Source organism: Camelus bactrianus, chromosome 1 (assembly GCF_048773025.1).
Source record: "Camelus bactrianus isolate YW-2024 breed Bactrian camel chromosome 1, ASM4877302v1, whole genome shotgun sequence".
NCBI classification, from domain to species: domain Eukaryota; kingdom Metazoa; phylum Chordata; class Mammalia; order Artiodactyla; family Camelidae; genus Camelus; species Camelus bactrianus.
Window position 1 is genome coordinate 11,871,635 of NC_133539.1, and position 25,824 is coordinate 11,897,458.

The 25,824-nt window shown below is 41.8% G+C and overlaps 1 protein-coding gene across 5 annotated transcripts in view; it reads left to right on the forward strand.

The window, feature by feature from the left end:
• The window catches only part of TIAM1 (TIAM Rac1 associated GEF 1), a 244,681-nt gene that overhangs the window by 131,652 nt on the left and 87,205 nt on the right, over nucleotides 1-25,824 (forward strand). For all 5 annotated transcript variants that reach the window (XM_074360728.1, XM_074360724.1, XM_045517841.2 and 2 more), the window contains 3 exons: nucleotides 3,203-3,375; nucleotides 18,339-18,563; nucleotides 20,483-20,668. In XM_074360728.1, coding sequence (XP_074216829.1) covers nucleotides 3,203-3,375; nucleotides 18,339-18,563; nucleotides 20,483-20,668 — 584 coding nt within the window. The remainder of the gene's footprint in view (nucleotides 1-3,202; nucleotides 3,376-18,338; nucleotides 18,564-20,482; nucleotides 20,669-25,824) is intronic.

Genomic DNA, 25,824 nt, shown 5'->3' on the forward strand with positions numbered 1-25,824 from the left:
CGGAGGTGCTTTCTGGGTTACAAGCATACCTGCTGATTCTCACGGTTTAGTGACGGGGCCCTGTGTGAGTCCCTGTATTAGGGCTGCTGTAGCAAATTACTGCAGACTGAGGGGCTTAAACAGAAGTTTATTTTCTCACAGTCCTGGAGCCTAGAAGTCCAAGATCAAGGTGTCAGCAGGTTTGCTGTTTTCTGAGGCTTCTCTCCTGGACTTGGGGACAGCTGTCTTCTTCCAGTATCTTCACGTGGTCCTCCTTCGTACCCAGATTCTGTGCCCAGACTCCCATTTCTGTAAGGACAGTAGTCATATTGGACGAGGGCCCACTCTATAACCTCACTTTATTTTCATTACATCTTTAAAGACCCTGTCTCCAAAGACAGCTGTATTCTGAGGCCCTGGGTGACGACTTCAGCCTAGGAATTCGGGGGAATGGAATTCAGCCCATGACAATCCCTGAGTCTGTGGTATAAACAAGCTTCGCAGGGGATTGATCCACTGAGGTTGAGAATAACCATGTTAGAGGCATAGAATAAAAATAATTGTTTTACTTGGGACATGGAAGCAGGGGCTGTTTTGTTTCTGCTGTTCTTTCAGAGAATAAATGATCCAGGAAGCCTGGGTGTGGGCATTCAGGAGCACAGCTCACAAGCCCATTAGCGGAGGGAGCCTTCACTTTCTTGGTGACCTAGATCCGAGTGACACAATGTGTCAGGATCCAGGCCCAGAACACAGAGCCGCCGAGTCCTTTGCGTCTTGCTCCTGATGGGTTCCATTATATATTGACAGGCTCGAGGCTTGTCCTTGTCACTCAAAGGCAGGGCTTGCCGCTGATTTGGGCTTGGAGATTGAGAAATGAAAAGCAGAGTACCTGGGAACCGTGGGGTAGAGAATTCTCCAAAGATTCTTTCCCTTTCGACAGAGTAATTAATTTTTTAAAAAGACCTCATTTAGAAGGAGTCTCTGGAGTGTCTCCATCAACAACTGAAAAGCGTATAGATCATGGTCAAGTGTAGACGAAGGTAAAAGGGCTGTTACCACGGGGCACGCGTTTCCAGACTTGCTGCTTCTCGTTAGTCTTAAAATTGGAATGTGTAGATGATGGAGTAAAAGCTACTTTTTAACCACCCACTCTCATGGGTGATTGTAAACCAAAGCTGAAAAATGATAAAAACGGCAGTTTGGGAGGATCCTAAAATGTTCAACGTGTGCTCACACCAGAATGTGTGGACACCCCGTGTTCATATCCACAAGCTTCATTCTCTGTTCTCAAACTATGGTAAAGCTGTGTTGGTCCTTTTCTGTGAAAACTGTATTCATCATTAGTGTCGTATTTAGTCCTAAGGATTATTTAGAGCAGGGTTTTTTAACAGAGGGACTCTTGGCATTTTCCAGATCGTTCTTTGTTGTGAGGCCTGTCCTGGGCCTTGTGGGATGTTTGCCACTATCCCTCTCCACCATCTACTGGATGCCAGTAACACCTCCAGTTCCCCACCCCCACGTTGTGACAACCAGAAGTGTCTCCAGACTTTGCCACATGTCCCCTGGGGGGCAAAATTACCTCACCTGGGGAACCTGAGATTTGGAGGCAAATAACCTCTCCTTTCCACTTCTTTTCTTTTTCTATTTATCTTTGAATCCATGCTAGCATGAGACATGGAGACAGGATGTATAGATGATTCTGAACGTGACCTATGTGTGCCTGTCAAAACTTGAGATCTTCAAAATAGCAGGGATTATGAGAAAAATAGGGTCCGGGTGGACAACTCAGTGGGCATGTTATTAAATTGTGTGTATGCAACTTATACACCCAAAACTTAAAAACAAAACCCAAACCCTACTAACAATACATAGTTAACATCTTAATTTCCAACAGTAGATGCCACAGAAAACAGAGGGCTTTACCTTTAAGGAAAAAAAATGAATATAACTTGAATGGATAGAAGGGAGAACTGAAACTCTGGAATTACGGAGACAAGAACAACAGCTATAAAGTCATGACGTGCAGTAGGACTTCCAGGCAGAGCGTGTGGTCAGACTGTACCAAGGGAAACGTTGTGAAATGACTGGGCTTTGCGTGCCAGTCTGCATGTCCAGCTGCACAGCGTGTTGGGGGATGTTGCGTTTAGCAGCTATTACATGCTCACGTGAAATATTACGTACTAGGAAAAATTGCCTTGGTGCTCATGTGACTTCTCCATTGAGCCCCATTGCTCTGCATCACTGATCACAGATTTGTTTCATGGAAGTTCATACGGCAGCTGAATAGGTCGTGCTTTGAAGGGCTTTGTAATTCACACAAACGGTGGCCCTTGCTTGTGGTAAGGAAGGTGCTGAAGCCTGACTGAGTGGCTTACGTTGAAGTTAAAGAGTCGTAACATTGGGCCCCGACTTCCCCTGAAATTGGATTCGATTACTTGAGAGCAAGTGCTCAGTGAGTAATTACTAATAAAGTGAGCTTCACAAGCAGGTGATGATGGAGGGTCTTTACTGAACCCACCTTGCCGCAAATCTGCAAAAGATTTCAATTGCTACCATCTCATTAGTTTCACAGTGTAATTCAGTGTGGACCTGGCCTCTGGCTCCCCTCGGGTCTTCATGTGTGTGCCATGCATTTCTCCTTCCAGGATGTGGTTGACTTCCAGGAAAACATTCTATAGAAAAGATCTGAGACCAAAAATCTAGCATTTGTTTCCTTATCCTGAAAGCACATAAAGCCAGTGTTATGTTTTGTTTTCTCCAGGGGCACAGGCAAGAAACCTAGTACCTTGTGTTTCCTGGTTGCCTAACACATGAGATGTATTGGGAAGGGGCTCCGGGGTGGGGGGCAGTACTGACTGCCAGTCCCCACTCAGCACTGTTGCATTTGGGCCCGCAGAGCTGAACTACAGCGACCACTGGCCAAAGGAGACAGTAAGACCCCCTTATGCCTATGAAGATACCTGTAACGAAACATTCTAAAACAGAAAGTAAGGGTCTTAGAGAACTTGAGGGCATGCATGATGAAACTGTGATTTAAGCATCCCTGCCTTTGGCTAAGCCCATCCAAGACCAAGCACAAGCATGGCCCTATTCTCTTTACTTCCTGGGTTTCACGCTAATTTCCAGCCCTCTCATGGTCTCAGGGCAGAAGTGACAGTTTGCATTATAGACTTTTGGTTTCCTGAGCACCAAATACTCACGCAGACCCGTTCTTGTTCCTCAGGGTGCACGCTCTTTTTCTACGAGAGTGACGGCAGGTCCGGCATAGACCACAACAGCATCCCCAAGCACGCCGTCTGGGTTGAGAACAGCATCGTGCAGGCCGTGCCGGAGCACCCCAAGAAGGACTTCGTCTTCTGCCTCAGCAACTCCCTGGGCGATGCCTTCCTCTTTCAGGTTTGTTGGGTTCTCCTTTGGCAGGGCATTTCAAATTTCTTACAGATACCTTCCCTTCCTGCCTGTGTACCTCACCATTTTACTGGTGGGTTCTGTCTTTTGCACATTGTAGAGACATAAACAAGGAGTGACAAAACAAACATCGACACTGAATTCCAGGAATGACTGAACTCATGCAGAGGCTTCCACGGTGAAACGCGAGGAGGGGGTGGGTTGAAGGATTTTTTGCGCTGTAGTCTCAATATCATTTGTATAGCACTTTAGAGAAAGGGTTATGAATTCCTTAATCTGGGCGTGACGTGAGCTGTCAAAATTTTTGATCATAATACGTTCTCTTCTAATATTACTCATAAAGGAAAATCATGACATCTCAGAAATGACTGACTATACCTAGTTTTTCTTCCTCATCTTGTAAGAATTTTGTACCTAATGTTCTTGAAGTTTGACTGTTAATTGTATTAAAAAAATACTAACCTGCTAATCATTTCAAGGTTAACATTTGCTTTTATAGGGGATCCTTTGAGTTCAGTCAGGTGTGATAAAGTTTTTGTGGTGTTTGTTAGTTAGTTAAGCTTTCTTCATTTACTCCCGTAATACAGGAATTCCTCAAGCCTTTGTTCCATACTTCCTTTGTGCTATGCACAGTGATACTGAGAATCCCAAGAAGATTTTGACCCAGTTCATACTCTTAAAATTGTTCATATTTCATATGGCAGACAGACACTGGGATGGATCTTTGTAATGTGGTGAACCTTGACAGTGAATATTCAAGGAAGAGTAGGAATGAATTGAGTGAAGTTGACAGTGAGAATATTCCATGCAGAAGAGAGAGTTGGATTAAAGGCATGGAAGCGAGTAACAGGTTATTTCACCATGTGTCTGGGTTTGGCCCCTACAATGACTTCCATTTGGGCAATTAAAGTAAAAAATATAAAGTGGTAAATTTTGTTTGTGAATAGACAAAAACCACCTGTTTTTTTTTTCTTTTTTTTAAATCTCTGATGCAAAACACACATAAGGAAGAGTGCACAAAATATGAATGTATTGCTCAGTGAAGTGTCCCTGAGTCATCACCACCCAGGACAAGAAACAGAAGGTTCTAGCACCCTTCAACCTTACACGCACACATACAACTTCCTAGTTGAATAGAGTGAACGTGTATTTTATCATCCAAGCCAGGACTCTTTTGTTCATCTGGGAATGTCTTCATTTCACCTTCATTTTTGAAGGCTGGTTTTGCTGAATATAGAAGTCTTGATTGACAATCTTATTTCAGTGCTTTGAAAATATGACTGTATCGCCATCTGGCCCCCACAGATTCTAATGAGAAATCAGCTGTTGATCTTATGACGATCTCTTGTATCGATGAGTTGTTTTGCTTTGGGGATTTTGTCTTGTTTTGAAACAGTTTGATTATGATATGTTTAAATATTGATTTCTTCCAGTTTATTCTACCTGGTTTTCATTGAGCTTTTTTGGGTGTATAGATGTATGTGTGTTTGAATCACATTTGGAAAGTTTTTAGCTGTTATTTCTTCAAATATTCTTCCTGTCCATTTCTCTCTTCTCCTTTTGGGACACACATTATGTTTAAGTTAGCATGCTTGGTGGTGTCTCATAGTCTCTGATAATCTGTTCATCTTTCTTTGTTTGTTTTTGTTTTGTTCCTTAGACTGGATAGTCTCGATTGACCTACTTGAAGTTCATTGATTTTTTTTTTTTTTTGCCAGTTCAAATCTGCTCTTGAGCCCCTCTGATGGATTTTTCACTTTAGTTAGTCTACATTTTTAACTTCAGAGTTGTATTTGGTTCTTTCGAAAGAAAGACTAATTTTTATTTCACTATTGATATTCTCTAATGATTGGAGAGATTACCTTGAGTGCTCAGAAATGATAACTCTCTTACTCTTTCCCAAGGACCTCTGTATGTACCTTTTCAACACTCAGGCAGTTAGTTTATAACTCTGTCGTCGCCTTCACCTCTGCTTGCACAGAGCCTCAAGGTCAGCCAGAGGGGTGAGCACAGGGCCTTTTGGGGTTTTCTGAGCATTTGTACAGTTCTGTGCATGTATGTAGCCTTCTAGATTCTAATGACTATGTATATCTTTTGAGTATCTTATTCCCCAGCTTTTCCTAAAATTTCTCAGCTTCTTTTTTGCCCTAGCTGTCACCACAACCTCAAGCAGCTGTGATATTAAACAGTTGTCACTGATTGTTTTTTCACAAACACCCCTGGAGTTAAAGGTTGTGTGCATGAATAAGTTCTGAGTCAGGTCAAATAATAACAGTTTTCTGTGGGTGGTGTCTTGGGGGAGCTCCAAACCCATTCTGCTCCCTTCAGTGGCTGTTAGACTGCTGGTTTTCACATGATTGTGGAGATAGGGAGATAAAGATGGGAACACAGTGCATTAAAATATCCCCGTAATTGATATTCTTACTGAGATTCAGCCATTTTTGCCCCCAATGAATGCAACTCAGATTGTTGCAAGACTTAATTCCCAGAATCCTGAAAAAGTTAATCTTGACAGTTTTTGCCAGTGTTAATGTTTTCATGGAAGATCAGCTCTTTGAGGTTCTTGTTCTCCTATTGCTGCTGATGGATTCACCAAAACACTTTAGCGACTAGACAACTTTGAGAGTTATAGCAGCACTGTTAACAATTATGCCAGGATGATAGGTATAGGTTTCAGTAGCCCCAGGCTAACTGGGATGGATGGATGGCAACCTTTCCATATGTACTTTTGAGTTGACCCCAGCTTTGGGGGATCCTGAGCAGTGTTGGTGTGAGTACTCTTATAACTGTGTTCAGGGTATATTTTTCCAGATTTCTTTTGGAATATACCTAGGAGTGGCATTGCTAGGCCATGGGATATATGCATACATTCAAGTTTGCTAGATACTGTCAGTTTCCAAAATGACTGAAATAATGTATGCTCCCATCAGCATCCTAGGAGAATTCCAGTTGTTCCTCATCCTTGCCCACACGTGTTATTGTCAGATTTTTTTTAAAGCTTTTAGTGTGAAGTTGAGCACATTTTTAGGGGTTTAATGACCTTTCACTATCATCTTTTGTGAAGTTTTCATTTCAGTCTCACACCTGCTTTTCCATTGGGTTGTCTCTCTTCTTTTGATGGTTCATAGCAGTTCTTAACATATTTTGTATATCACTTCTTTGTTGATTATATGCATTGCAAATATCTTTTTCTACTCTGTGGCTTGGCTTGCTTTCTACTCTCTTAAAGGTATTCTGTTATACTGAAACTTTTAAGTTTTAATGTAGTCTCATTTCTTAAGTCTTCCCTAATGGGTAGTGCTTTGTGTGTTCTAGTAAGAAATCTACATGCTGTGTATCATGGAAATATCCTTCTTTATAACTTATAAACCATTGCCTTTCTGAATCTGGTATAGCTTTTTATTAATTAATTGGATATCTTGCAAATGAGAAAATGCCTGATGACTCTAACAGTAACAACAAAAATAATATTACTGTGATATCAGCAGTTGTCTTTTACTGAATCCTTATTGTATACCACCATCTTGAAGGTGTTTTACAGTGAGAGTCCACTTAATTCTTACAGCAATCGTTTGGTTGGATGGTGTGTCCAAATTTTAACCAATTGATGTGGACTGTGATCCCTCTTGGTGAAGCTGAAGCTTACAAAGGCTAATATTTGAATGCCAGGTCACACAGTTACTGAGTGTTGGGGTTGGATTCAAACCAAGCCTCTCTTTCTCTAAAGCCCCTTATTGTCTCAGTATATTATTTCTCCCATTACTATTACTGTTTACCCTAAGAGGAACATGGGCAAGAGTCAGTGATTACAGTAAAAAGTGACTTTTTCTCATCCTTAGAATGAAGCCACTTGCTGGGAATATTTTGACATTGTAACTTGAGTTTGGTCATTCTGGCCTCATTACACAGGTTAGATGATAATCTGATTGATTTCAGGACGTTCTTCCTTTTTACCTACATCTCTGATGTGAATTCCTTTTGAAAGGACTTTCCTGGCCGTAAAATTGCTAATAGACTCTGAATACCCAAGAGGTCACATTGAATAAAATTCTTTTGTGGCAACATAGGACCTTATTCATGAAAACATCTGTGTCCTCTTGTTTTGGTGAAATTTTTATGCTCCTTACGTGGGACAGAGCACAAAATGAACCTTTTCAGAGGAAATTACTGCTCTTTGGGATCCACAAGGGCATTTTTCTACCTTCTACTTATTGTAATTCACATGACTCCGGAGGGGCTGAATTTGAAAGGAACCTGTGTGTGTCGGGGGTGAGGTTAAAGCGAGGGAGATCAAGCACAATTATGGAAATAATTTGTAGGTTATTCCAGCCCCAGGGCTCAGTTCAGTGCACGCAGTTTCCAGAGCCCGTGTGCTGCTGATCTGATGCTGTTATTCAGATTTGCCCATGGAACGGAGATTTGTGTTACCAGCAAAAGTAGAAAAGGGGTTTTGTGTGCAGGATGGGGGTGGAAATAGGCATGAATGTTAGAGCAGCTTATATAGAAGAAGTGCTATGCTGCCTGCAAAGGGAGGCTATACCCCCTCCATTTAAACTATTTTAATGAGAGTTCTCCCTTCCAACTGGAAGCCAGAAATAGCACCTATCACCTACAAAGTACAATTTCCTCTTGGCCCTTTCTTCATCCATTACTGGAGGATGTTACATACAATTCCAAAAAGCTCAGTGACTTTCATGGTAACATATCCTAATACTAGTTTCGAACTCCTATATAAATGCCCTGGGAACATCATTAGCAGGCAGAGTAAGAACGATGCCCGATTGGGTAGGAAATCACATGCAGTTGTATATCTAAGGAAGGGTAGCAAATATAATCTCTAAGGGATCATTGCCTTTCCAAGAAATTTTCTGATCGTTTAGAATGGCACTTGTGTGAGGGGCTAGCAGGCATATTTTTAAAAGACTCTTTCAAAAACAAAATAGTATTTCCACTTTTGTGTTGAATTAGGGATTAGATGTGAGAATGCAAGTCAAGTGTCTGACGGACAGCAAATGCCCAATAAATGTTACAATAATCACTTTCATTGTAAAGAAAACGAGACAGTTCCTTGTGTTCCTCTCACGTAAGTATCTTTATGGAAGTCGCATGTGGATTCTCTGTGAAATGTCTAAGGCTTTGAGTTTTATCAGGCTCTGGAGTGTCATCTTGTCTGGTTCTGTGTGTCAGACTCCACGAAGGTCACTGGCACATGCCCTGGACAGAGGCAGCTGGCTTAGGAGAAAATCTGGAAATCACCTTTCACAAGGTGCATGAAGTGGACTCAGAAGAGAGGACTTTAGAGGGGATTTAGCATGTTGGACTCGAGATTAACATCCAGCCTCCCTCTCAAGGTGGGCACCGTCTCTGCAGACCCTTGACAGCCAGGAACCTGCCCACTTCCATCCATGGGACGCTCCCAGCTCTTGAACCATCTGCTTTGCTTGTTAGCTCCAAGTTCTAGAGAGTTCTTCAGCATGCTGAGATACTAGATTCTTTCGGGTGACTTTTGCCATTTCCCTTTGTTTCCATATTCTCCCCCAGAGTTTCAGGTAAGCCTTTTCTGGTTTTTCGTTCTCATAACCTTCTAAATACTTGCAAACAGCTCTCATCGCCCTCCTGCCATGTCTCCTGTTGAGGTTTCCCTGAGACTTCGGAGCCAGGCTCGCTGTGACCCACTTCCTTTGCCAGACATTCTGACGTTCTCCCGTTCTCCCCGGTAATCGTGTTCCAGAACCCGACACCCTGCCATCGTGAGGTCCGCTCTGTGCCACCTGCGTTTCAGTTCCTGCTCCTCTCACTTCCTCCACACTGCTGGTGCCAATTCCTTAATTCATCAGCAACCACAGCCGACTCTTGACTCATACCACGCTTCTGGGGTTTCAAACCGTCAGCGTCAGCTCTTACCCAGCGAGGCCTTCTCCATCTTATTAAAATAGGTTTTTCAAAAACTCCAAATGCAGAATTTAAATTTACCTCTTTGCAGTTTTAACTTTGTGGGTTTTGTCCTTCCAATGAACTAGTTGAAATCCAGGATCTTCCGTGGTGTTCATATCCCTCTTAACTTCATGGTACCTGCAGGTGTGAAGAACTGAATTGTTTGGTCTTTGTTTTTCTTTGTTGGTTCAAGTATTAACTTCGTCTCTAACCAAGTCCTTTCCCCATCATTGTAGATCATTTCCCTGCCTCTAGCCAGCCGCTTTAGAAATATTTACCTTTGGTTTTGGCGTAGATTAGTTGCAAAGAAGGGTCACCTCTAGGATATGTGGAACCCCAGGCAAAAAATTTTAATCTATATAAAGAATTGGACTCAACTCAGATCAGCTTGTCAGCACCATTTGGAGGCTCAATGTCATGCAATCCAGTGAGAGAAATAGCAGGTGTGACCCACTAGCTGTAGACTCGTGTCCATGAGCTCCCTAGGGCATCCTATTGATGCCCCACTTGGGATAGAGAGTCATAGAGCTCCCTGAAGGGGAGAAAGTGAACGGGGTCCTTCCTGCACCCTGCCCTTTCCAGGCACCAGAGGGGACCTCTATGGATGCTGAAGTGCAAAATGAATACTCAGGGCTGGTCATCGTTTACAGTGTGTGCCCTACTATTAGTGTGTTCAGAGGTTTCTCCCTGTATGTTACAAGCACAGGGCAGAGGTAATTGTGGCTGAGCTAGATTTTAGCGTGTAATTTGTATGCTATTATGCATCGTCCAAATTATATGTTACAAACTGTATTCGTCTTCCTTTTCATATTTTAAATTTGTGTCAAGTCAATATAAGCACCTAGTTTTAAAGAATTCAATTAACCTTAAACGACTTAAAGTGAAATTCTCTTCCCATCTTTCCGTACCCTCTCCTTCCAGCCTCACTCCCTGAGAAAAACTGTACTCAACTATTTTAGCTGTGTTTTTTGTTTGTTTTTTCTTCCATAACCCTCATTTCTCATTAATATGCTTATACTGTTTTTTAATTGACTTTATTTTTTTAACATTTTTTATTGATTTATAATCATTTTACAATATTGTGTCAAATTCCATTGTAGAGCACAATTTTTCAGTTATACATAAACATATATATATTCATTGTCAACATTTTTTCTCTGTGAGCTACTGTAAGATCTTGTGTATATTTCCCTGTGCTATACAGTATACTCTTGTTTATCTGTTCTACAATTTTGAAATCCCGTCTATCCCTTCCCACCCTCTACCCCCCTGACAACCACAAGTTTGTATTCTATGTCTGTGAGTCTATTTCTGTTTTGTATTTATGCTTTTTTTTTTTTTTTTTAGATTCCACATATGAGCGATCTCATATGGTATTTTTCTTTCTCTTTCTGGCTTACTTCACTTAGAATGACATTCTCCAGGAACATCCATGTTGCTGCAAATGGCGTTATGTTGTCGGTTTTTATGGCTGAGTAGTATTCCATTGTATAAATATACCACATCTTCTTTATCCAGTCATCCGTTGATGGACATTACTGATTTTCGGTTATGACAGATGAATACTTTAGCCTTATTGTATACCAGCTCTCCTTTCCTCATCTTCTGTATAGTTACGTGAAACTTTAGCACTAAATAAGTAGTCCCTGTTATGCTGTCATGGTGTTACCCTGCTGTATGTCCATTTAAATAGGATTGGTTGCTGAGCAGAGTAGTGTACTCTCATTTTATTTCCTTTCTGGAACAACTTTCGTTCTTTGCCTGTAGTTAATGAGTATCTTTAAAACTTTTTTTTTCTTGTTTGATTTGCTTATTTCTGGTTACTTCACAGTATTTTCTAAATCTCCAATTTATTAGGTAGTTGATCAGTAAGTACTGTTTTTCTCCCCTGGAGCCTGCCCTCCCCTGGGCCTTTATCCTCCTGCTCCAATCTTGTTTCTCTCTAGGCTTCGTGCAGAACAGACACCCTAGGTTATCCTTTTACCACCCAATTAGATTTCTGGATTGCAAGCAACCTTTTGCCTTAGTAGATACCTTCATTTTCATAAAAACAATTTATAGTAACTTCCTTCAAAATGATTCATATTTAAAAATATGAATTTTTTTACTTGAATAATATTTGAGTAATTTAGAATTTTGGTTTACTTGCTCACTTATTTTCTGATACCATTCTCATTTCAGATTTGTCATCTGTGCTTTTTTTTTTTCTGTCTTTTGAAGCTTTAGGATCATTTCCTTATCTCTAGTTTTTGATTCCTAAAAGTTCTCTCTTTCTCTCTCTTTCTCTTGTTCTCTTTCTCCCTTATTCTCTTTCTCCTTTCCTTCCTCCTCCCTCCCTCCCTTCCATCCTTCCTTCCCCCTTCTCTCTCTTTCTCCCTCCTTTCTATCTTATTATTCCTTTTTTGTTGTAACCTGTGCATTTATTTGTTTGTTTGTTTACAGCCCTAGATTCTCTTGTGTGTGAGTATATTGTAGATTTTCCTGGAAGTTTTTTGGACTCCACACATTGCTTCTCTTCTCTTCTGATGCACTTCCTTCCATGTGCTTTGGTCTCAGCCCTTCACGCTGGAGGCTCTCATCAAATGTCTGGTGATCCTTAGATGTCCTATCATGTTGAAGTACAAGATACCAAAGAAGTGCTTGGATAGCATCAGTGCACATTATCATCTACTGGTGGCTCCTGCAGCATAAACAGATGGGAAGGCCTTTTGCGAAGGGAATTCAGTTGACGATAATAGTTGGCCGGTTCTGGGGTCTACTCAGCTTTGCCAGGGAAGCTTCTGGCCATTGCCACTCACTGGGAAGTTTTCACTGTTCCCCTGTTTGCAGCATACAGTTCCTCCTTCTTTTGTGTCTGGCTTCCTGGAGTCAGGAGTCCCTCTTCTTCCCTAAAGAATTCACCTTGGATGGGTGAGAGGATGGGAAAGTGAGAGTGGGAGGGGTGCCCCGTTACGTGCCTTCCTCCAGTGGATGAGGGAGCCCCAGATTATAAATAAAGGGTAATATCTATAATTCTCTTTATAGGTATTAGCAGTGACAGTTTAATTAAGCCTTGTAAGAATAAAACTCTAAAATATGTTAAACAGAGAACCAGTGAGAAAAGATTTTTCAGGAATTCACACAGGAACTTCATTTCTAACTAGCCTCTTAAAAAATACATAACTCTATTTTCCTTTTCGTTCTTTTAAAATGGAAAAAAGAAGTGCACCCTACTTTGCAATTATTCTTGCACTTCCATAAACTCAAATTATGTGAAATTTTAGTTTCCTAGATCTGGCCTATATTGTCTAGTTTTTTAAAATTGTTTAAAATGAATTTCCCTTTTCCTTCTGCTCATGTAAACCACTGATTATCTGAAATGGCTGAGCATCCTCCCTTCAGCTGGATAATTGAAGCTGGATCTATTTCAATACATGGTGAAGCCCTGAGCTTCATCTTAACTCTGCACTCCAAGGCGCTCTCGTGGAAAAGGCAGTTTTTGCTGATTACATTCCTCTGTTGGCAAGAACCCTGCTTATTCCCTTCACTGAACTTTATCCAGTATCTAAAGCATCCCCAGCAGGCAAAGGAAAAAGCACACCATTTACTCTCCCTACCTGTCAGCTGCCGTTTGTTTAATGGAAGGTGATGAAGGTTGAAGAAGTTGAGAGGGTACCACTGGGTGGTCTCTCCCTCCTACCTTTTTGACCACTGGATTCTGATGAAGAGCCCTTGAGTAGACCTGGTGTCCCTAATTAAACTTGCCTGGATCAAGAAGGTGATGCCAGGTTAGCGGTTTTGAAAAGCTTTTTCTAGCATGTCAGGGTTTAAATCCTGGAGTGGCCACACTGGAAAACCTTGGATCAGGTTAGTGGTCTGCGGTGATCGGCTCTGAAGTGTTAAGCCTGTAAACGTATGTGAACTGTCTCAACAGTTTTCTCTGTTTAACTTGCTGTTGATACAGTCGGCACGGTCTCTGTCCACCCCTCTCATCCACATGTAGCCCTGGGTATGCCACTGCCAAAGGACAAACTCTGCTGAAATTTAGTGCATTTAGTGTATTGTGCTTCTTAGAAATTGATTTGTCTTAATGATAGAGAATGGCAGAGACCACTGTTTTATTTAGACAGGACAGCAGGAGTGAAAATTCCCTCTAATGGAACTGCCTTCAGTCTCTGACAGGTTTGAAAAGAGTTTGGAGGCTTGAGTGTACTGAATGGTTGAAAGGGCTGATGGCTAAATATTTCATAAAGCTGCAATCACACTTTTCTAAACATCTTTCTCTAGATTATAGGGCTTGGCATGCCCCCCCCCCTTTTTAATTTTGTCTTATTTAAAAATTTTAAAGTTGTGATAAAATATACAGAACATACCAACTTAACTGTTTTTAAGTGCAGAGTTCAGTGGCTTTAAGTACATTCACAATGTTGTACAGCTGTCATCACCATCCATCACCAGAAATCTTTTCATCTTGCAGAACTTGAGACTCTGCACCCACTGAACCCTAACTCCCCATTCTCCCCTTTCCCCAGCCTCTGGCAACCACCATCTTCCTTTCTTTTAAATAAATAAATTCTAGGATAGCTATTTTGTTAGGATTACATATATACCTTTGAAAGGATGTTTAGCTTCCACAACTGGTATATGTCTGTCATTTCTACCCCTTAACTGGGAGGCAAACATAAACTCTCTGACATCAAAATGGAGTGTGTTGCCCTTGACGGAGAGTTTGATGGAGACCTTCCCAGGTGGAAGGAAGGAGGGGCTCTCTTTTCATTAAGTGAAGAGAGCAAAAGGCCCTTGTTCTCCAGAACCTGTCAGACTGTGGCTCCTCTTGGAGGTTAACAGTGTAACATACAGAGTTTTATTTAAAAAGCATCAGTTATTTTGAAATGAAATTCTTATTTTGCTAATGTATCAGTCAGGTTGGGTTAGGTTATGCTGCAGTAAGGAGCAACCCTCACATCTCCTTGGCTTAAACCTACCTCTTCATTCCTGCCATATGTCTGATGAATGTTGGCTGTGAAGCTGATCTCATCCTGGACACTTAGGGACCACGAAGGCTGACAGAAGCTCTATCTTGCCATGTGCTTTCACAGGACAAGAATAGGAGGAGTCAGGCTCTTGTTTAGTGACACGTGTCACTTCTACTCGAATTCATTGGCTACAGCCAAGTGACATGGCCATGTCTAACTTCAGAGGGATCAGGAAAATTCCATCCTCCTGTGTCCCTAACGAGAGCTTAAAATGAGTACACAACACTAAAGAACCCACAGCTAGACTTTTAGAGCAGTTGACGAAGACTGGGGATTTAGGAGCATAGCATATTACAAAATTTCTTTGAAAAGTGTAGGATTGGTGGAGATTGGAGTTTGTAATAAATTATCTTGTAATCCCTTATTTTACTGGGCTTTAGTTTCTTCATCTGTGAAATGGTCACCTGGACCCCCCTCTCAATGAGTATATTTATTTAAAATGTGAAATTTGTAGCTTGTACTTGGCAGAGTTTGTATTAAGAGTTTAAGCTCTTTCTGTTCCTCAGATGTTATGTCAGGGTGGTAGGTGTTTCCTTTTCCCCCTCGGGGTTGGGGGTGAGGAGTGGAGGCAGAGATGAGTGAGGATCCTCTTGGGGAGTAGATACTGACCTCCCGCTGAGCGTTGACACACCAGCTGTTTATACGGGAGACATATCCTCTCTTCAGTGACACATGCTACCTCTGCATGGATTTCATCCAAAACATTCCCACGGGGTGAAACACCAGCTCCCCTCCATCTAAAAGCTCCTTGTTTCCACTGAGTTGTATACAAAGGGGAAAGCATATTTTGGCTTGAGGGACTAGCTGTTTATCAGATGCTGCCAGGCTCTTTGGAGGACAACGGAGTGATGCTGAGAACGCCCTGCTGTTGGGAACTTCCATTACAGCCTTCCAGGGACATGGAAAATAGACTCTGAAGTATAATATTTTTAGGATAGTTATAGAAAAATTATACTTGAATATTATGTAATATATCAAGGATCTTTTAAAAACTTTCTATTAAAGTATAAAATATGTGCACAAAAAGTATGCGTTTTGATGGTGTTTCACAGACTGGGCACCCCACCTGTTATACACTCATATAGCCAGCACCCAGATCAAGACGCAGGACATGGCCAGCAACCCAGAGACACCCCTGTGCTTCCTTCCAGATGCTACCCCCCGACCCCGTTCCCACCAAACAGCTCTTCTGACTTCTAACAGTGCACATGCGTTTTGCCTGTGTTTGTACTTTACATAAATAGAGCCCTGTAGTCTATTCTCTTGGGTGTCTGGCTTCTTGTCCGCCATGTTATGTGTGTGAGATTGAGCCATCTTACAATGTATAGTAACCGGTCTTTCGTTCTCCTAGATGTGTAGTATTTCACTGTGTGATTATACACTTTATATTCTTCCATTCTTTTTTTTTCCCCTAGTTTTTTTTTTTTTTTTTTTAATGGAGGTACAGGAGATTGAACCCAGGACCTCGTGCATGCTAAGCACACACTATACCAATGAGCTATTCGCACCCTCCACCATTCATCCATTCTACTGTTGACAGGTATTGGGATAGTTTCTAGCTTTGTCCATTACAAACTATTCTGCTGTGAACTTCGGGGTACATATATTTTGGTGAGTATTTTGGTGAGCATAGGAATGCATTTCTGCTGGGTATATACCCATGAGTGCATTTTGGGCATCATAAGGTGTGTATATGTTCAACTTTAGTAGGAATTACCAAATACCTTTCCAAGGGAGCTATACCAGGGTACTCTCTGGCAGCACTCAAGAATTCTGGTTGCTCCATGTCTTCACCAACATAGGGTGTTTTTTTTCTAAGAAGTTTTTCTCTTAGGAAAGAATTCTTACTTGGTTGTTTTCCCATCTGAGCTGATTCCTTCTCTAATAAATAAAAAAAGAAGGAAAAAACAACCCACCTAGCAAAATATGCATGGAGGTTGAAGCACCAGGAGACCCTACCAGCAAACATTTTGGTTGTACTAGGCAGGAATAAGCATGGTGGTTTTCTATGTGGGAGAATCTTAAACTCTGTGTTTTTCTTTAAAGTGATAATATAAAGGCAAAATGTAAGGCAATCACTTTCCAAGAGGAGTTTAAATATTAAACATTTTACGCTGAATCTTTAACTCTTAAAGGATGGGTTGGGGGTGGGTGAAATAGAGTAAGATGGTCAGGGATACAGGCTTCCAGCTATAAGATGATTAAGTCCTAGGTACATAATGAAAAAGAAAAAAAGAGAGAATCCTCATATACAGACATGTGCATTTTTTTCCTAAATTTCTCTACCTTTGACTTCCAGTGTCTTTATCTCTTCTTCTTTTTCCACTCAGTCCTCACAGAATGATTCCATTTGTTTTATTGGGTGCTACTTCTACTGTTTCTTTATGAGAATTTCTAGCTTATTGAAAAGTCTTCTTTAGACACAGGCAAATACTTCATTGTAAATCTAACAACTGCCGGATTGTCTAGGTGTGTCTGCTGGCAGACACCATTTGTAATATTTGATGCAGTTTCCTTTGTGGAACACAAAACTGATGAGATTCAGAAATAGTATAGACACCTGCGGTGGTGCCTTGACTTAAATGTCAGTTATGACCTGTTTGTAGAATTTTGTTTGCAAGTCATCGTTCAAATGAGTCCGGAAACTTAAGAGGATGCATCAGAGGGAAAAGAATACACCAGTGTTTTGTGTATGAAAAGTGATGTTGTCAGCTACTTTAATATTGAGGTTGCCAAATAGACCCTTTGTTCCGTGGAGCTAACTTCTGAGTGTTTATTAAACTTCTCTGGGCTTAAGGGGATAGTCATTGATTGAGTTCCTAAAGAATTAGTCATAGCACATTGTTACACATGAGCTGTCTCCTCAAACTGTTTCTCCACCTTCCATGTTCAGAGCACCCGGAGTCACAGCAAGCTCACTTTGAAGTCACCTGCCCATTGGCGGTGTCGTCCAACATTGTGTTCACACCCCCTCTGACTTGGTCATTCTTAGTGGCTGGAGTGCTGCTGGGTGATCGCTGTTTCTAGATGCTTCCCTGTGTCCCCTGGGGCAGTGCTGCTTCTGGCTGCCTTGAACCACTTTCCCAGCCCTCATGGTGTCACGGCTGCTTGTCTTTGGCGCGGGCCCTGAGGATGGAGGTCACTGCAGCTCACGGGGGCAGGGTTGTTGCATCTTCTTTGGCCAGTAATATCCCTCGGCCTCATTCCCCCCTTGGAACTGACCAGAACTTTCTGAAAACTGGCCTTTGCTTCACAGCAACCCTCTTAACTAGAAACTAAGCTCTATAGGATTATCACATACATGAGTGTTTTAGTTCGGGCTGCTGTAACGAACTACCATAGACCGGGTGGCTTTTAAACATTCTGGAGATTGGAAGTCTCAGATCAGGGTGGGAGCATGGTTGGGTTTTGGTTGTCTGTCTCCTTGCTGTGTCCTCACATGGCAGAAGGGAGCCCCCGGGGCCTCCTCGTCCCCTTACACATCCCTCGGTGAATCCTTGGTGATGATTTTGGCAACTTCAGAACTTTGGGAATAAATGGCAATTCTCATGGTCCAAAAAAAAAAAAAAAAGCTTGTTGACCTCTTTTTATAAGGGCACTAATCCCCTGTATAAAGGCTCCACCCTCATGACCTAATTACCTCCCCAAACCCATCTCCTAATACCATCACACTGGGGGTTAGGTTTCCAACATTTGAATTTGGGGGGAACACAGACATTGGGTCCATTGCAACAAGTGAGTTCAATAAGTACACTGGGTTAGCAGACATGGCGGCTTCATTTCCGACAGCCCTTGTGGGCTGGAGGTTGGGTGGTGTCTGACCTAAGACTAACTTATTTTATCTGTTCTCTGAAGGAGGAGGTCAGAAAGGTTAGCCTGCCCCATGGGGTATCTAGACCTGCCTCCTTGACTCTCGGCCATTGCTTGTCTGGAAATGCACTGGTTCATCTCCTAAGAAGTGCCTGTGTCTTCTTCGCCCCAACTCCCTGCTCCCCCTGACAGACCACCAGCCAGACGGAGCTGGAGAACTGGATCACCGCCATCCACTCTGCCTGTGCAGCCGCTGTCGCAAGACACCACCACAAAGAAGACACGCTCCGACTCCTGAAGTCAGAAATCAAAAAACTGGAACAAAAGATTGACATGGATGAAAAGATGAAGAAAATGGGTGAGATGCAGCTGTCTTCAGTCACCGATTCAAAGAAGAAGAAAACTATTTTAGATCAGGTAATTGTTCTTCTGTGTTGAGATGTGGGCAAAATCCTTAGGTCTTATTTAAAGTTTTTCTGCTGCCTCGGAATCGAGAAACGTCGGTTATCTTGTTGTCAGCTGTCATCCAGGCTGCTAAAATCTTTATTGTGACTGTCAGTTTTCCTCACCCATTGTTCACAGTTGATTGTTTTGAGCTAAAGGGAACAATATTACACTGAATGAAAGATGGAAATCTAATAGAGGTGGCCCTCGCTCCCACCAATGGCACGTTATTCTTGGGGGATCTGTGTAATTGGAAACTCTGCAGTTTCATCCCCCACGTTACCAGGTTGACTTGGTGCTCAGCTATGGTGGGGATTCATTTCTGACTCCTCAATACATTTAGACTTCTAAATTTAGAAAAGGAGGAGAGTGTTTTAAGAAATACATGTGTAATTTCTGTATATGAGCATAAGTATATTTCATGCTAAAAAGGAAGGATTTACTGAGATAACAGAGGACATTTTTGCCTTCTATTTAATTGTTTTAAAGTCAGTGATAGCTATCTAGTACCGCTTTGAAACTTTGCCTAATATGAAGGAAATCGTTATGTGAGTAAATGCTATTTAAATAATCAAACAGTTGATGACATGGACCAGCATGTGATCTTCCATATTTCTCTCTGTCTATTCTTTCCGTCTATTACCTGGTACTGTATTTTTGTTTTTTTTTTAACAGAGGTGAAATTCACATAACGCAAATCTAACCATTTTAAAGTGTATATAATTCAGTGATAATTAGTGCATTCAGAGTGTTGAGTAACCACAACCTCTGTCTAGTTCCAAAACACTGTCATTCGCCTCAAAAGGAAACCCCGTACCTGTTGAACAGCTGCTCCCCTCTGCCCCTGGTGTTCCGTCTCTGTGGATTTACCAGTTACGGATGCTTCATACAGATGGGATTGCCCAATATGTGACCTTTTGTGTCTGACCTCTTTCAGTTGGCATAATGTTTTGAAGATTGATCCACATTGTAGCGTATGTACTTCATTCCCTTTATGGCTGAATGTTATTCTGTGGTGTGTATACACCCCAGGCTGTTTATCCCCCATCCATCCGCTGGTAGACATTTGGGCTGTTTCCATTTGGCTCTTGTGAATAGTGCTGTGCATAGGTGTGTACACTAGCACTGTATTTTAAGTTGAAGTGAGAAGGTAGATAACCAACCATTAATCAATGTCCACAGCACAGCTAACATCTCTGAGCCTTCACTACATGCCAGGCCCTGTACCAAGTCTTATTCTTGCATTATCTTGTTCAACTGTCATATCAGCCTCAGGAGATGGGTATTGTTTTGCCTCTTTGAAAACTGTGGAACTATCTCAGAGGTATCCTCTGGTTGGAACTGTGTATTCCAGAGTCTGGCTCTCCTCCATCTAAGTGTTTTCCACTTCCCACCCCGTACGTGCTTCCACCCACCTCCTCCCCAAAGCTCTTGGCTTATTTTCCTCTGATTTTTAAGTCACTTTTCTTCTTCTCTGCCTTCCTATGAAAAGCTTCTTCCTGGTAAGTCATATAATTTTCCAGTGCTGGATAGCCTCCATTTTTCACTTCTTCTGCCATGGCTCTGTGGTCCAGACCCCATAGCTGGTGGCCCTGTCATGCCCACAAACATGAAATCCATCATATGGAGACACAGAGCAATGAAGGATATCCTTTCTATTTCTCATACCGAATGTATGACTATAGATCTCTGCAGAAAAACATGTAAACTATGGAAACAGTAAGACTTAACCTGCTGTTACCTAAGAAACTCAGGGTCCCTGTTGTTTACCCCTTAGGATTAAAATGAATACCTTTACAACACATAGATTTGTAACATTTGTGTAGGATGAAGTTCTTAACGTTTGTCTTCTCTTTCCTCCCCTTTCTTTTCCCATATTTTCACCCCTGTAGATCTTCGTTTGGGAGCAAAACCTGGAACAGTTCCAAATGGACCTATTTCGTTACCGCTGCTATTTAGCTAGTCTCCAGGGTGGGGAGCTGCCGAACCCTAAAAGGCTACTTGCTTTTGCAAGTCGGCCAACGAAAGTGGCAATGGGCCGCCTTGGAATCTTTTCTGTGTCATCTTTTCATGCCCTGGTGAGTAGAAGCTAAGGTATTTTTTGAGAAACATTCATCTTGACTGTTAATCCTGGGCACAACTTGACAAGAGTCTCTGAAGTGCTTTTCTGGTTTACTGCTCTGTGTGGATTTCTGATTTGTCCTCCCTCAGCTGTGGATGCAAATCTTCATTTGAATCTATTCTGAAATTTATTACTTAAGTCTCTCTTGATGGGCCCTCAATTATTGTGCAAAGAAAATATGAGTGGTATTACCTTCAGAGATCTTTGCATGTAGTGCTTGTGGATAACTCACGTGATTTTTAGACAGTGTCATCTTTTCCACACCCAGAGACATTTTTATATTAACCTTATGGAAGTGGTAAGTGGAAAGCTAGCTCTCTCGTACATAAAATGTGTTTTCTTTCTCTCTCACTTGCCCATGTGAAAACACCTTCACTGTGTATTTGAACATAGATCCCTTTCGAAATCTCCCTTTTCGCTATTTTTCAATCATAGTTTTGGTGGCCATAAATACCGGATGCGTTGCAGGATGGCCAAGATCTTCCATGTTAATCAGCCCCACATACGTAGTTACTTGGGGAAGAGAATTTTCCGCTGACCTCCGGAGCGGCAGATTGTATAGTTGTGCTGTGTGCTTGCAATCTGTAATTTCAAGTACTTGCTAAATTGCGAACAGCTCAATGTACTTTGGGCTCCTTTCTTCTTAAAAATTGCTGTGTGAGTAACACGGTTTTAGCCTATCCAAATCAACACCCACTTAAAATGTACTGCACCTTAGCACATTTGCTGTGGAATTAAATATTAAGTCCCAGATCCCAGAAACTGCTTTGGAGAACCTTAGCTGTGCGGCAATTGGCTCGCCCTGTCAGCTGTACCCTTCAATTGAATTCAGAGCTGTAATTCAGTCAGAGGCGTTTGTGTTCTTTATAAATAGATTAGCATCATCATTCAGATAATTAGGGTAGATTTACATTTTTAAAGAAGTCTTAAACCAATTTCTGGAGTTATTAAAACTGGCATCCTGATTTGTTCTACTAATTACAGCTCAGCTCTTGGTCTCCCTGGCTACCACCTCTCCGTATAGCTATTAAGTCCTAATTTTTTTTTTTTTTTTTAATGGGGATGGGTCAAAGTGCTGTGATGAATAAATCTTGCAAATGGTTTTCAGTTTGTGGCTCTTGGGTTATTTGAGACCTGGACACCACTTTGTAACTTAACCAAATCTCAGTTTGCCTGTTCTGCAAAAAAAAAAAAAAAAAATTCTTATTTACCATATTATGAGAATGTCATAAATTGAGGAAACTTTTTATTAAATTTTTGTTTGTTTGTTTTTGTGGTAGTGGGGTACTTAGGTTTTTATTTTTACAGGAGGTACCAGGGATTGAACCCAGGGCCTTGGATATGCTAAGTATGCACTCTACCACTTGAATTATACCCTCCCCGCAAGGAAGCATTTTTATTAAGGGAGCTTATGATACCCACGATGTGGCATCAGTATTAATACTTAATCCTAAGCCACCCAAGTGGCTCTTTCCTTCTCCTGGAATTGATAGACTTTGGAGAAAATAATTTTGCTGTCTCCCTAAAACTTCTATGCCTTAATTATTTTCTGCAAAGCCATTGGAGCTAACCTCTCTGAGACAAGGAAGTAAAAGCCACTGAACTACCCATCCATAATTTGTCTCCAGAGTGTCTAATTTCCTCTATCTTCAATATCTGTGATTTGTGCGTACTTTTCTTTTGATGGGCAAGCTGTTAAAACCCGGCCAGCTGAAGATTGGGGGTGGGAGGGTAAGTAACTCTTAGGTTTTTCTGGTCAGTGATTTTAAAGAAGACTGTTTAATTCCATACATGCAACTCTCTGTTCCTTTGTTAGTTTTTTGCTAGCTGCACCAGTGTCGCCCATCTGGCTGTCTGTATGTCCTTGCAAACTTCTCTTTTCCATGAGGGGTTTCAATCAGACAGATCAAGTTCAGCCTGTTGGGTATCTGTTCCTGTTTGTTGCTCTGTCTCCTATAGAAGATTCTGGGCAGGGAATTTTTACAGTCTGATTTATTGGATACTAATTTTTTCCTCCTATCCTTGTCATTTGACCCCAGAGAAATTTTTTCCCCCTTAGGATTGAAACATTCTTCAATCTAGCCTTTGTCCAGACTTTTTTTTCCCTTCTTTTAAGTGGGGGGCATGGGAGGAGGAGGAGGTGTGAGGGCAACAGGGCTAGGGGAGGAGATCTGAGCTACAGTTTAAGTACCATTCACCAGGAGGGCTTCCCATAATGCTCAGTGATTTGCAGTAATTAACTGAAGGGTCCCCGCTGTACTCTTTGAAAGAAGGTTATCATTGTTCTTGTTTGCACAGATGAGCAGAATGATAGAGTAATCAGGTTCCGGCCACAAAGGGAGACATTGTGTGGGCAAAGATCATTGAGAAACTCTAGAGCTCTTGGCCAGCAGTTCTTTTGCCAGCTTTTTTTTCCCTTCCCTTTGCTCATTTTGAGCCATTATTGTCTTGGGGGTAGCAGTTACTTTTGCAGTTTACAAGGCCCCCAGCAGTTTAGAATCGTTGCTATAAGAACCTTAAATGAACAGCTCATTTGTTAAACAGAGTAAACTAACTGGTCAGCTGGTAACTGAGAATATTTATGGCTGTTTGAGTTTCTCTTCTGAACTCTTGTTTTTCTCAAATTATAAACTAAAGAGGTACTGTTTAATTGGCGTAACCATGTTATGTGGGCCCTCTGCTTCTGCTTTTTGATGTTTGTTTATTTATTCAATACATGTGGTGCTTGGCACATGTCAGTTACTGTCCTCTGATTAGGGTTATAGCAGCAAATGGCCCCAGAGTTCCTGTCCTGTTGGGGCTTATGTTCTTGTGGGAGAGATGGAAAATAAATGAGTAAGCCATCAGATAAACACAGTAAGTACAGATTTTGATGTGTGCTGTGATACACACACACACACACACACACACACACACACACACACACACACACGGTTGACCCCTTTTTTCCCCAGGTTTTCTGTCTGGGGAGTCAACCAACTGAGGATTGAAAATATTAAAAAAAAAAATAGATTCCAGAAAGTTCCCAGAAGCAAAACTTGAATTTGCCCAATGAATTCCATAGTATTTACATGGTACTTACAACTATGTACATACAGTTTACATTGTATTAGGTAGTAAAAGTAATTAGAGGTGATTTAAAGTACACAGGGGGATGTGTGTAGGTTATATGCAAATGCGACTTGAGCGTGGGAGGATTTTTGGTATCCTTGGGGGTCCTGGAACCAATTCTCCATGGGTACTGAAGGACGGCGCAGTGTGTGTTTGTGCACGTGCGTGCACGCGCATCTGCCTTTCTGTCTGTAGCTGTTTATAAATAAGAGACCCCATGGATGTTTTTTCTCTAGAATTTTTACCGTTAGCATTATTTATTCAGTGGTTTTTAGCCTCATTTTGGCTAAGATAGACTTAACTGGTATTGACATAGTTACGTGAGCATCTATGTATGTCAGCATATGATAATTTATTCCTTTTACAACCTTTGTTTACCTTTAGCTTAGAAAGTGGTGGAAATGGAGAAGAGAAAATGTTTACGTGTTTAATGTAAACATGTGCCTTTTGCTGTGTGACTCTGTTCCCCACAGCACCTTGAGTATAATTGTAGGTTAGCGCTCTTTCTGGGAGAGCGTTCCCATCATTGTCGTGGATGCCACCTTTTCACCTGCCCTGATCTGGGTTGTTCTTATGCGCTAAGCTGAGAAAATACGAGACCTCTTAGCTCCCTCCTCTTATTTGCTTTGAGGAAACCTCCCCCCTAACACCCTCACAGAGAAGCTGTTTTGATTCCTGTTCTAAGTGGGCGTGGGGGTCTTGGCCAGTCTGTTCAGAGGGCTTCCAGGCAGTTTACCCTGTTGATACTGAAAACCCCAGGGCTGCGCACCTTGTAACCAACGTGCTGACTGCTGGGGAAGCTCCGTGTGTTACCCAACAGCATTCATCCCCAAGGATGCTGCCAGTTGGCAACCGTCACTTTGGGAGCTGCCCGTGTGGGAATCTGTGACAAGTAAGTTCTGAGACATGTACCTCCAGCAACAAAGAGCAGGCGGGAAGTTTCGTTTCTAGTCTGGCTGTACCTCCTGGCACGCCCTCTTTTTGAAAGGAGAGCCCGTGGGTGGCCTATTGAGACCTCCTGGCAGAGGTTCCCTCAAGTTCCTGCGACTTTGCTTACAAGCCACAGGATAAAGTTCGAGCCTGAGTGATTGCCTGGGAAGAGCTTTATGGAGTCTTCACAGATTCCGCACAGACTTGAGCAGCTAGCGCAGTGGCAGATTTAGATTTGGCGTGTTCCCTTTTGAAATATTTGTCTGGGTTGCTGGCACCTTGCAAATATCTCAACAGAGTGTCACTTCCTTTTTTTTAAACAAAATAAAGCTTATATTCCCCTTCCACCTAACCATACGGTATGCAAGGCTAGTACGGTGGTCTCACTATCCTCGTGGACCTGGGTCCCTTCCATCCAGTAGTTCTGCCATCCTTAAAAGGCTTCTACACAGGTGTCCTAGACTAGCTAACATGTGGCCCTTCCTGTCATCAGGATGGAGGAAAGTGAACGATAATCGAAAACTCCCTCTTTTCAAGGACCAGTCCTGGAAATTGCAAATAACCCTTCTACTTACTTCCCATTGACCAGAACTTTATCAGAAGCCCATTCCCTGCTACAAGGAAGATAAGTCATCTTTTGGCTAGATGCTCAGTGACATCTGACTAGGGCAGAAGGCAGAATGATATTGAGGGACAGCTACCACTTGCTTAATAAGGAAAGTGATTTTGTGTAATTCTGAGAAAACTAAATAGAAGAGATTGGTAAAATTAGATTTAAAATGGAATCACAGGAACCAACATGTGCTGTTTTCACAATTTTTGCCGACACTTAGGCACCGTTTTTTTTTTTTTTTTTTTTTTTTTTTTTTTTTTTTTTGTTAGAGTGGAGAAACAGCACTGTACCATTTGGAGAGACTCTCAAGAAAGTATGGTTAATTTAACTTGATGCTAGGGTTCAAGTGGGTGACCAGAAGCTCATCTAGTTCTTGGAAACATAGAATACACTTTATTTCTATTTTATGTATTTTTACTGATGATTTCAGACAGTGATTGAGTTTGCCAACCTTTTGT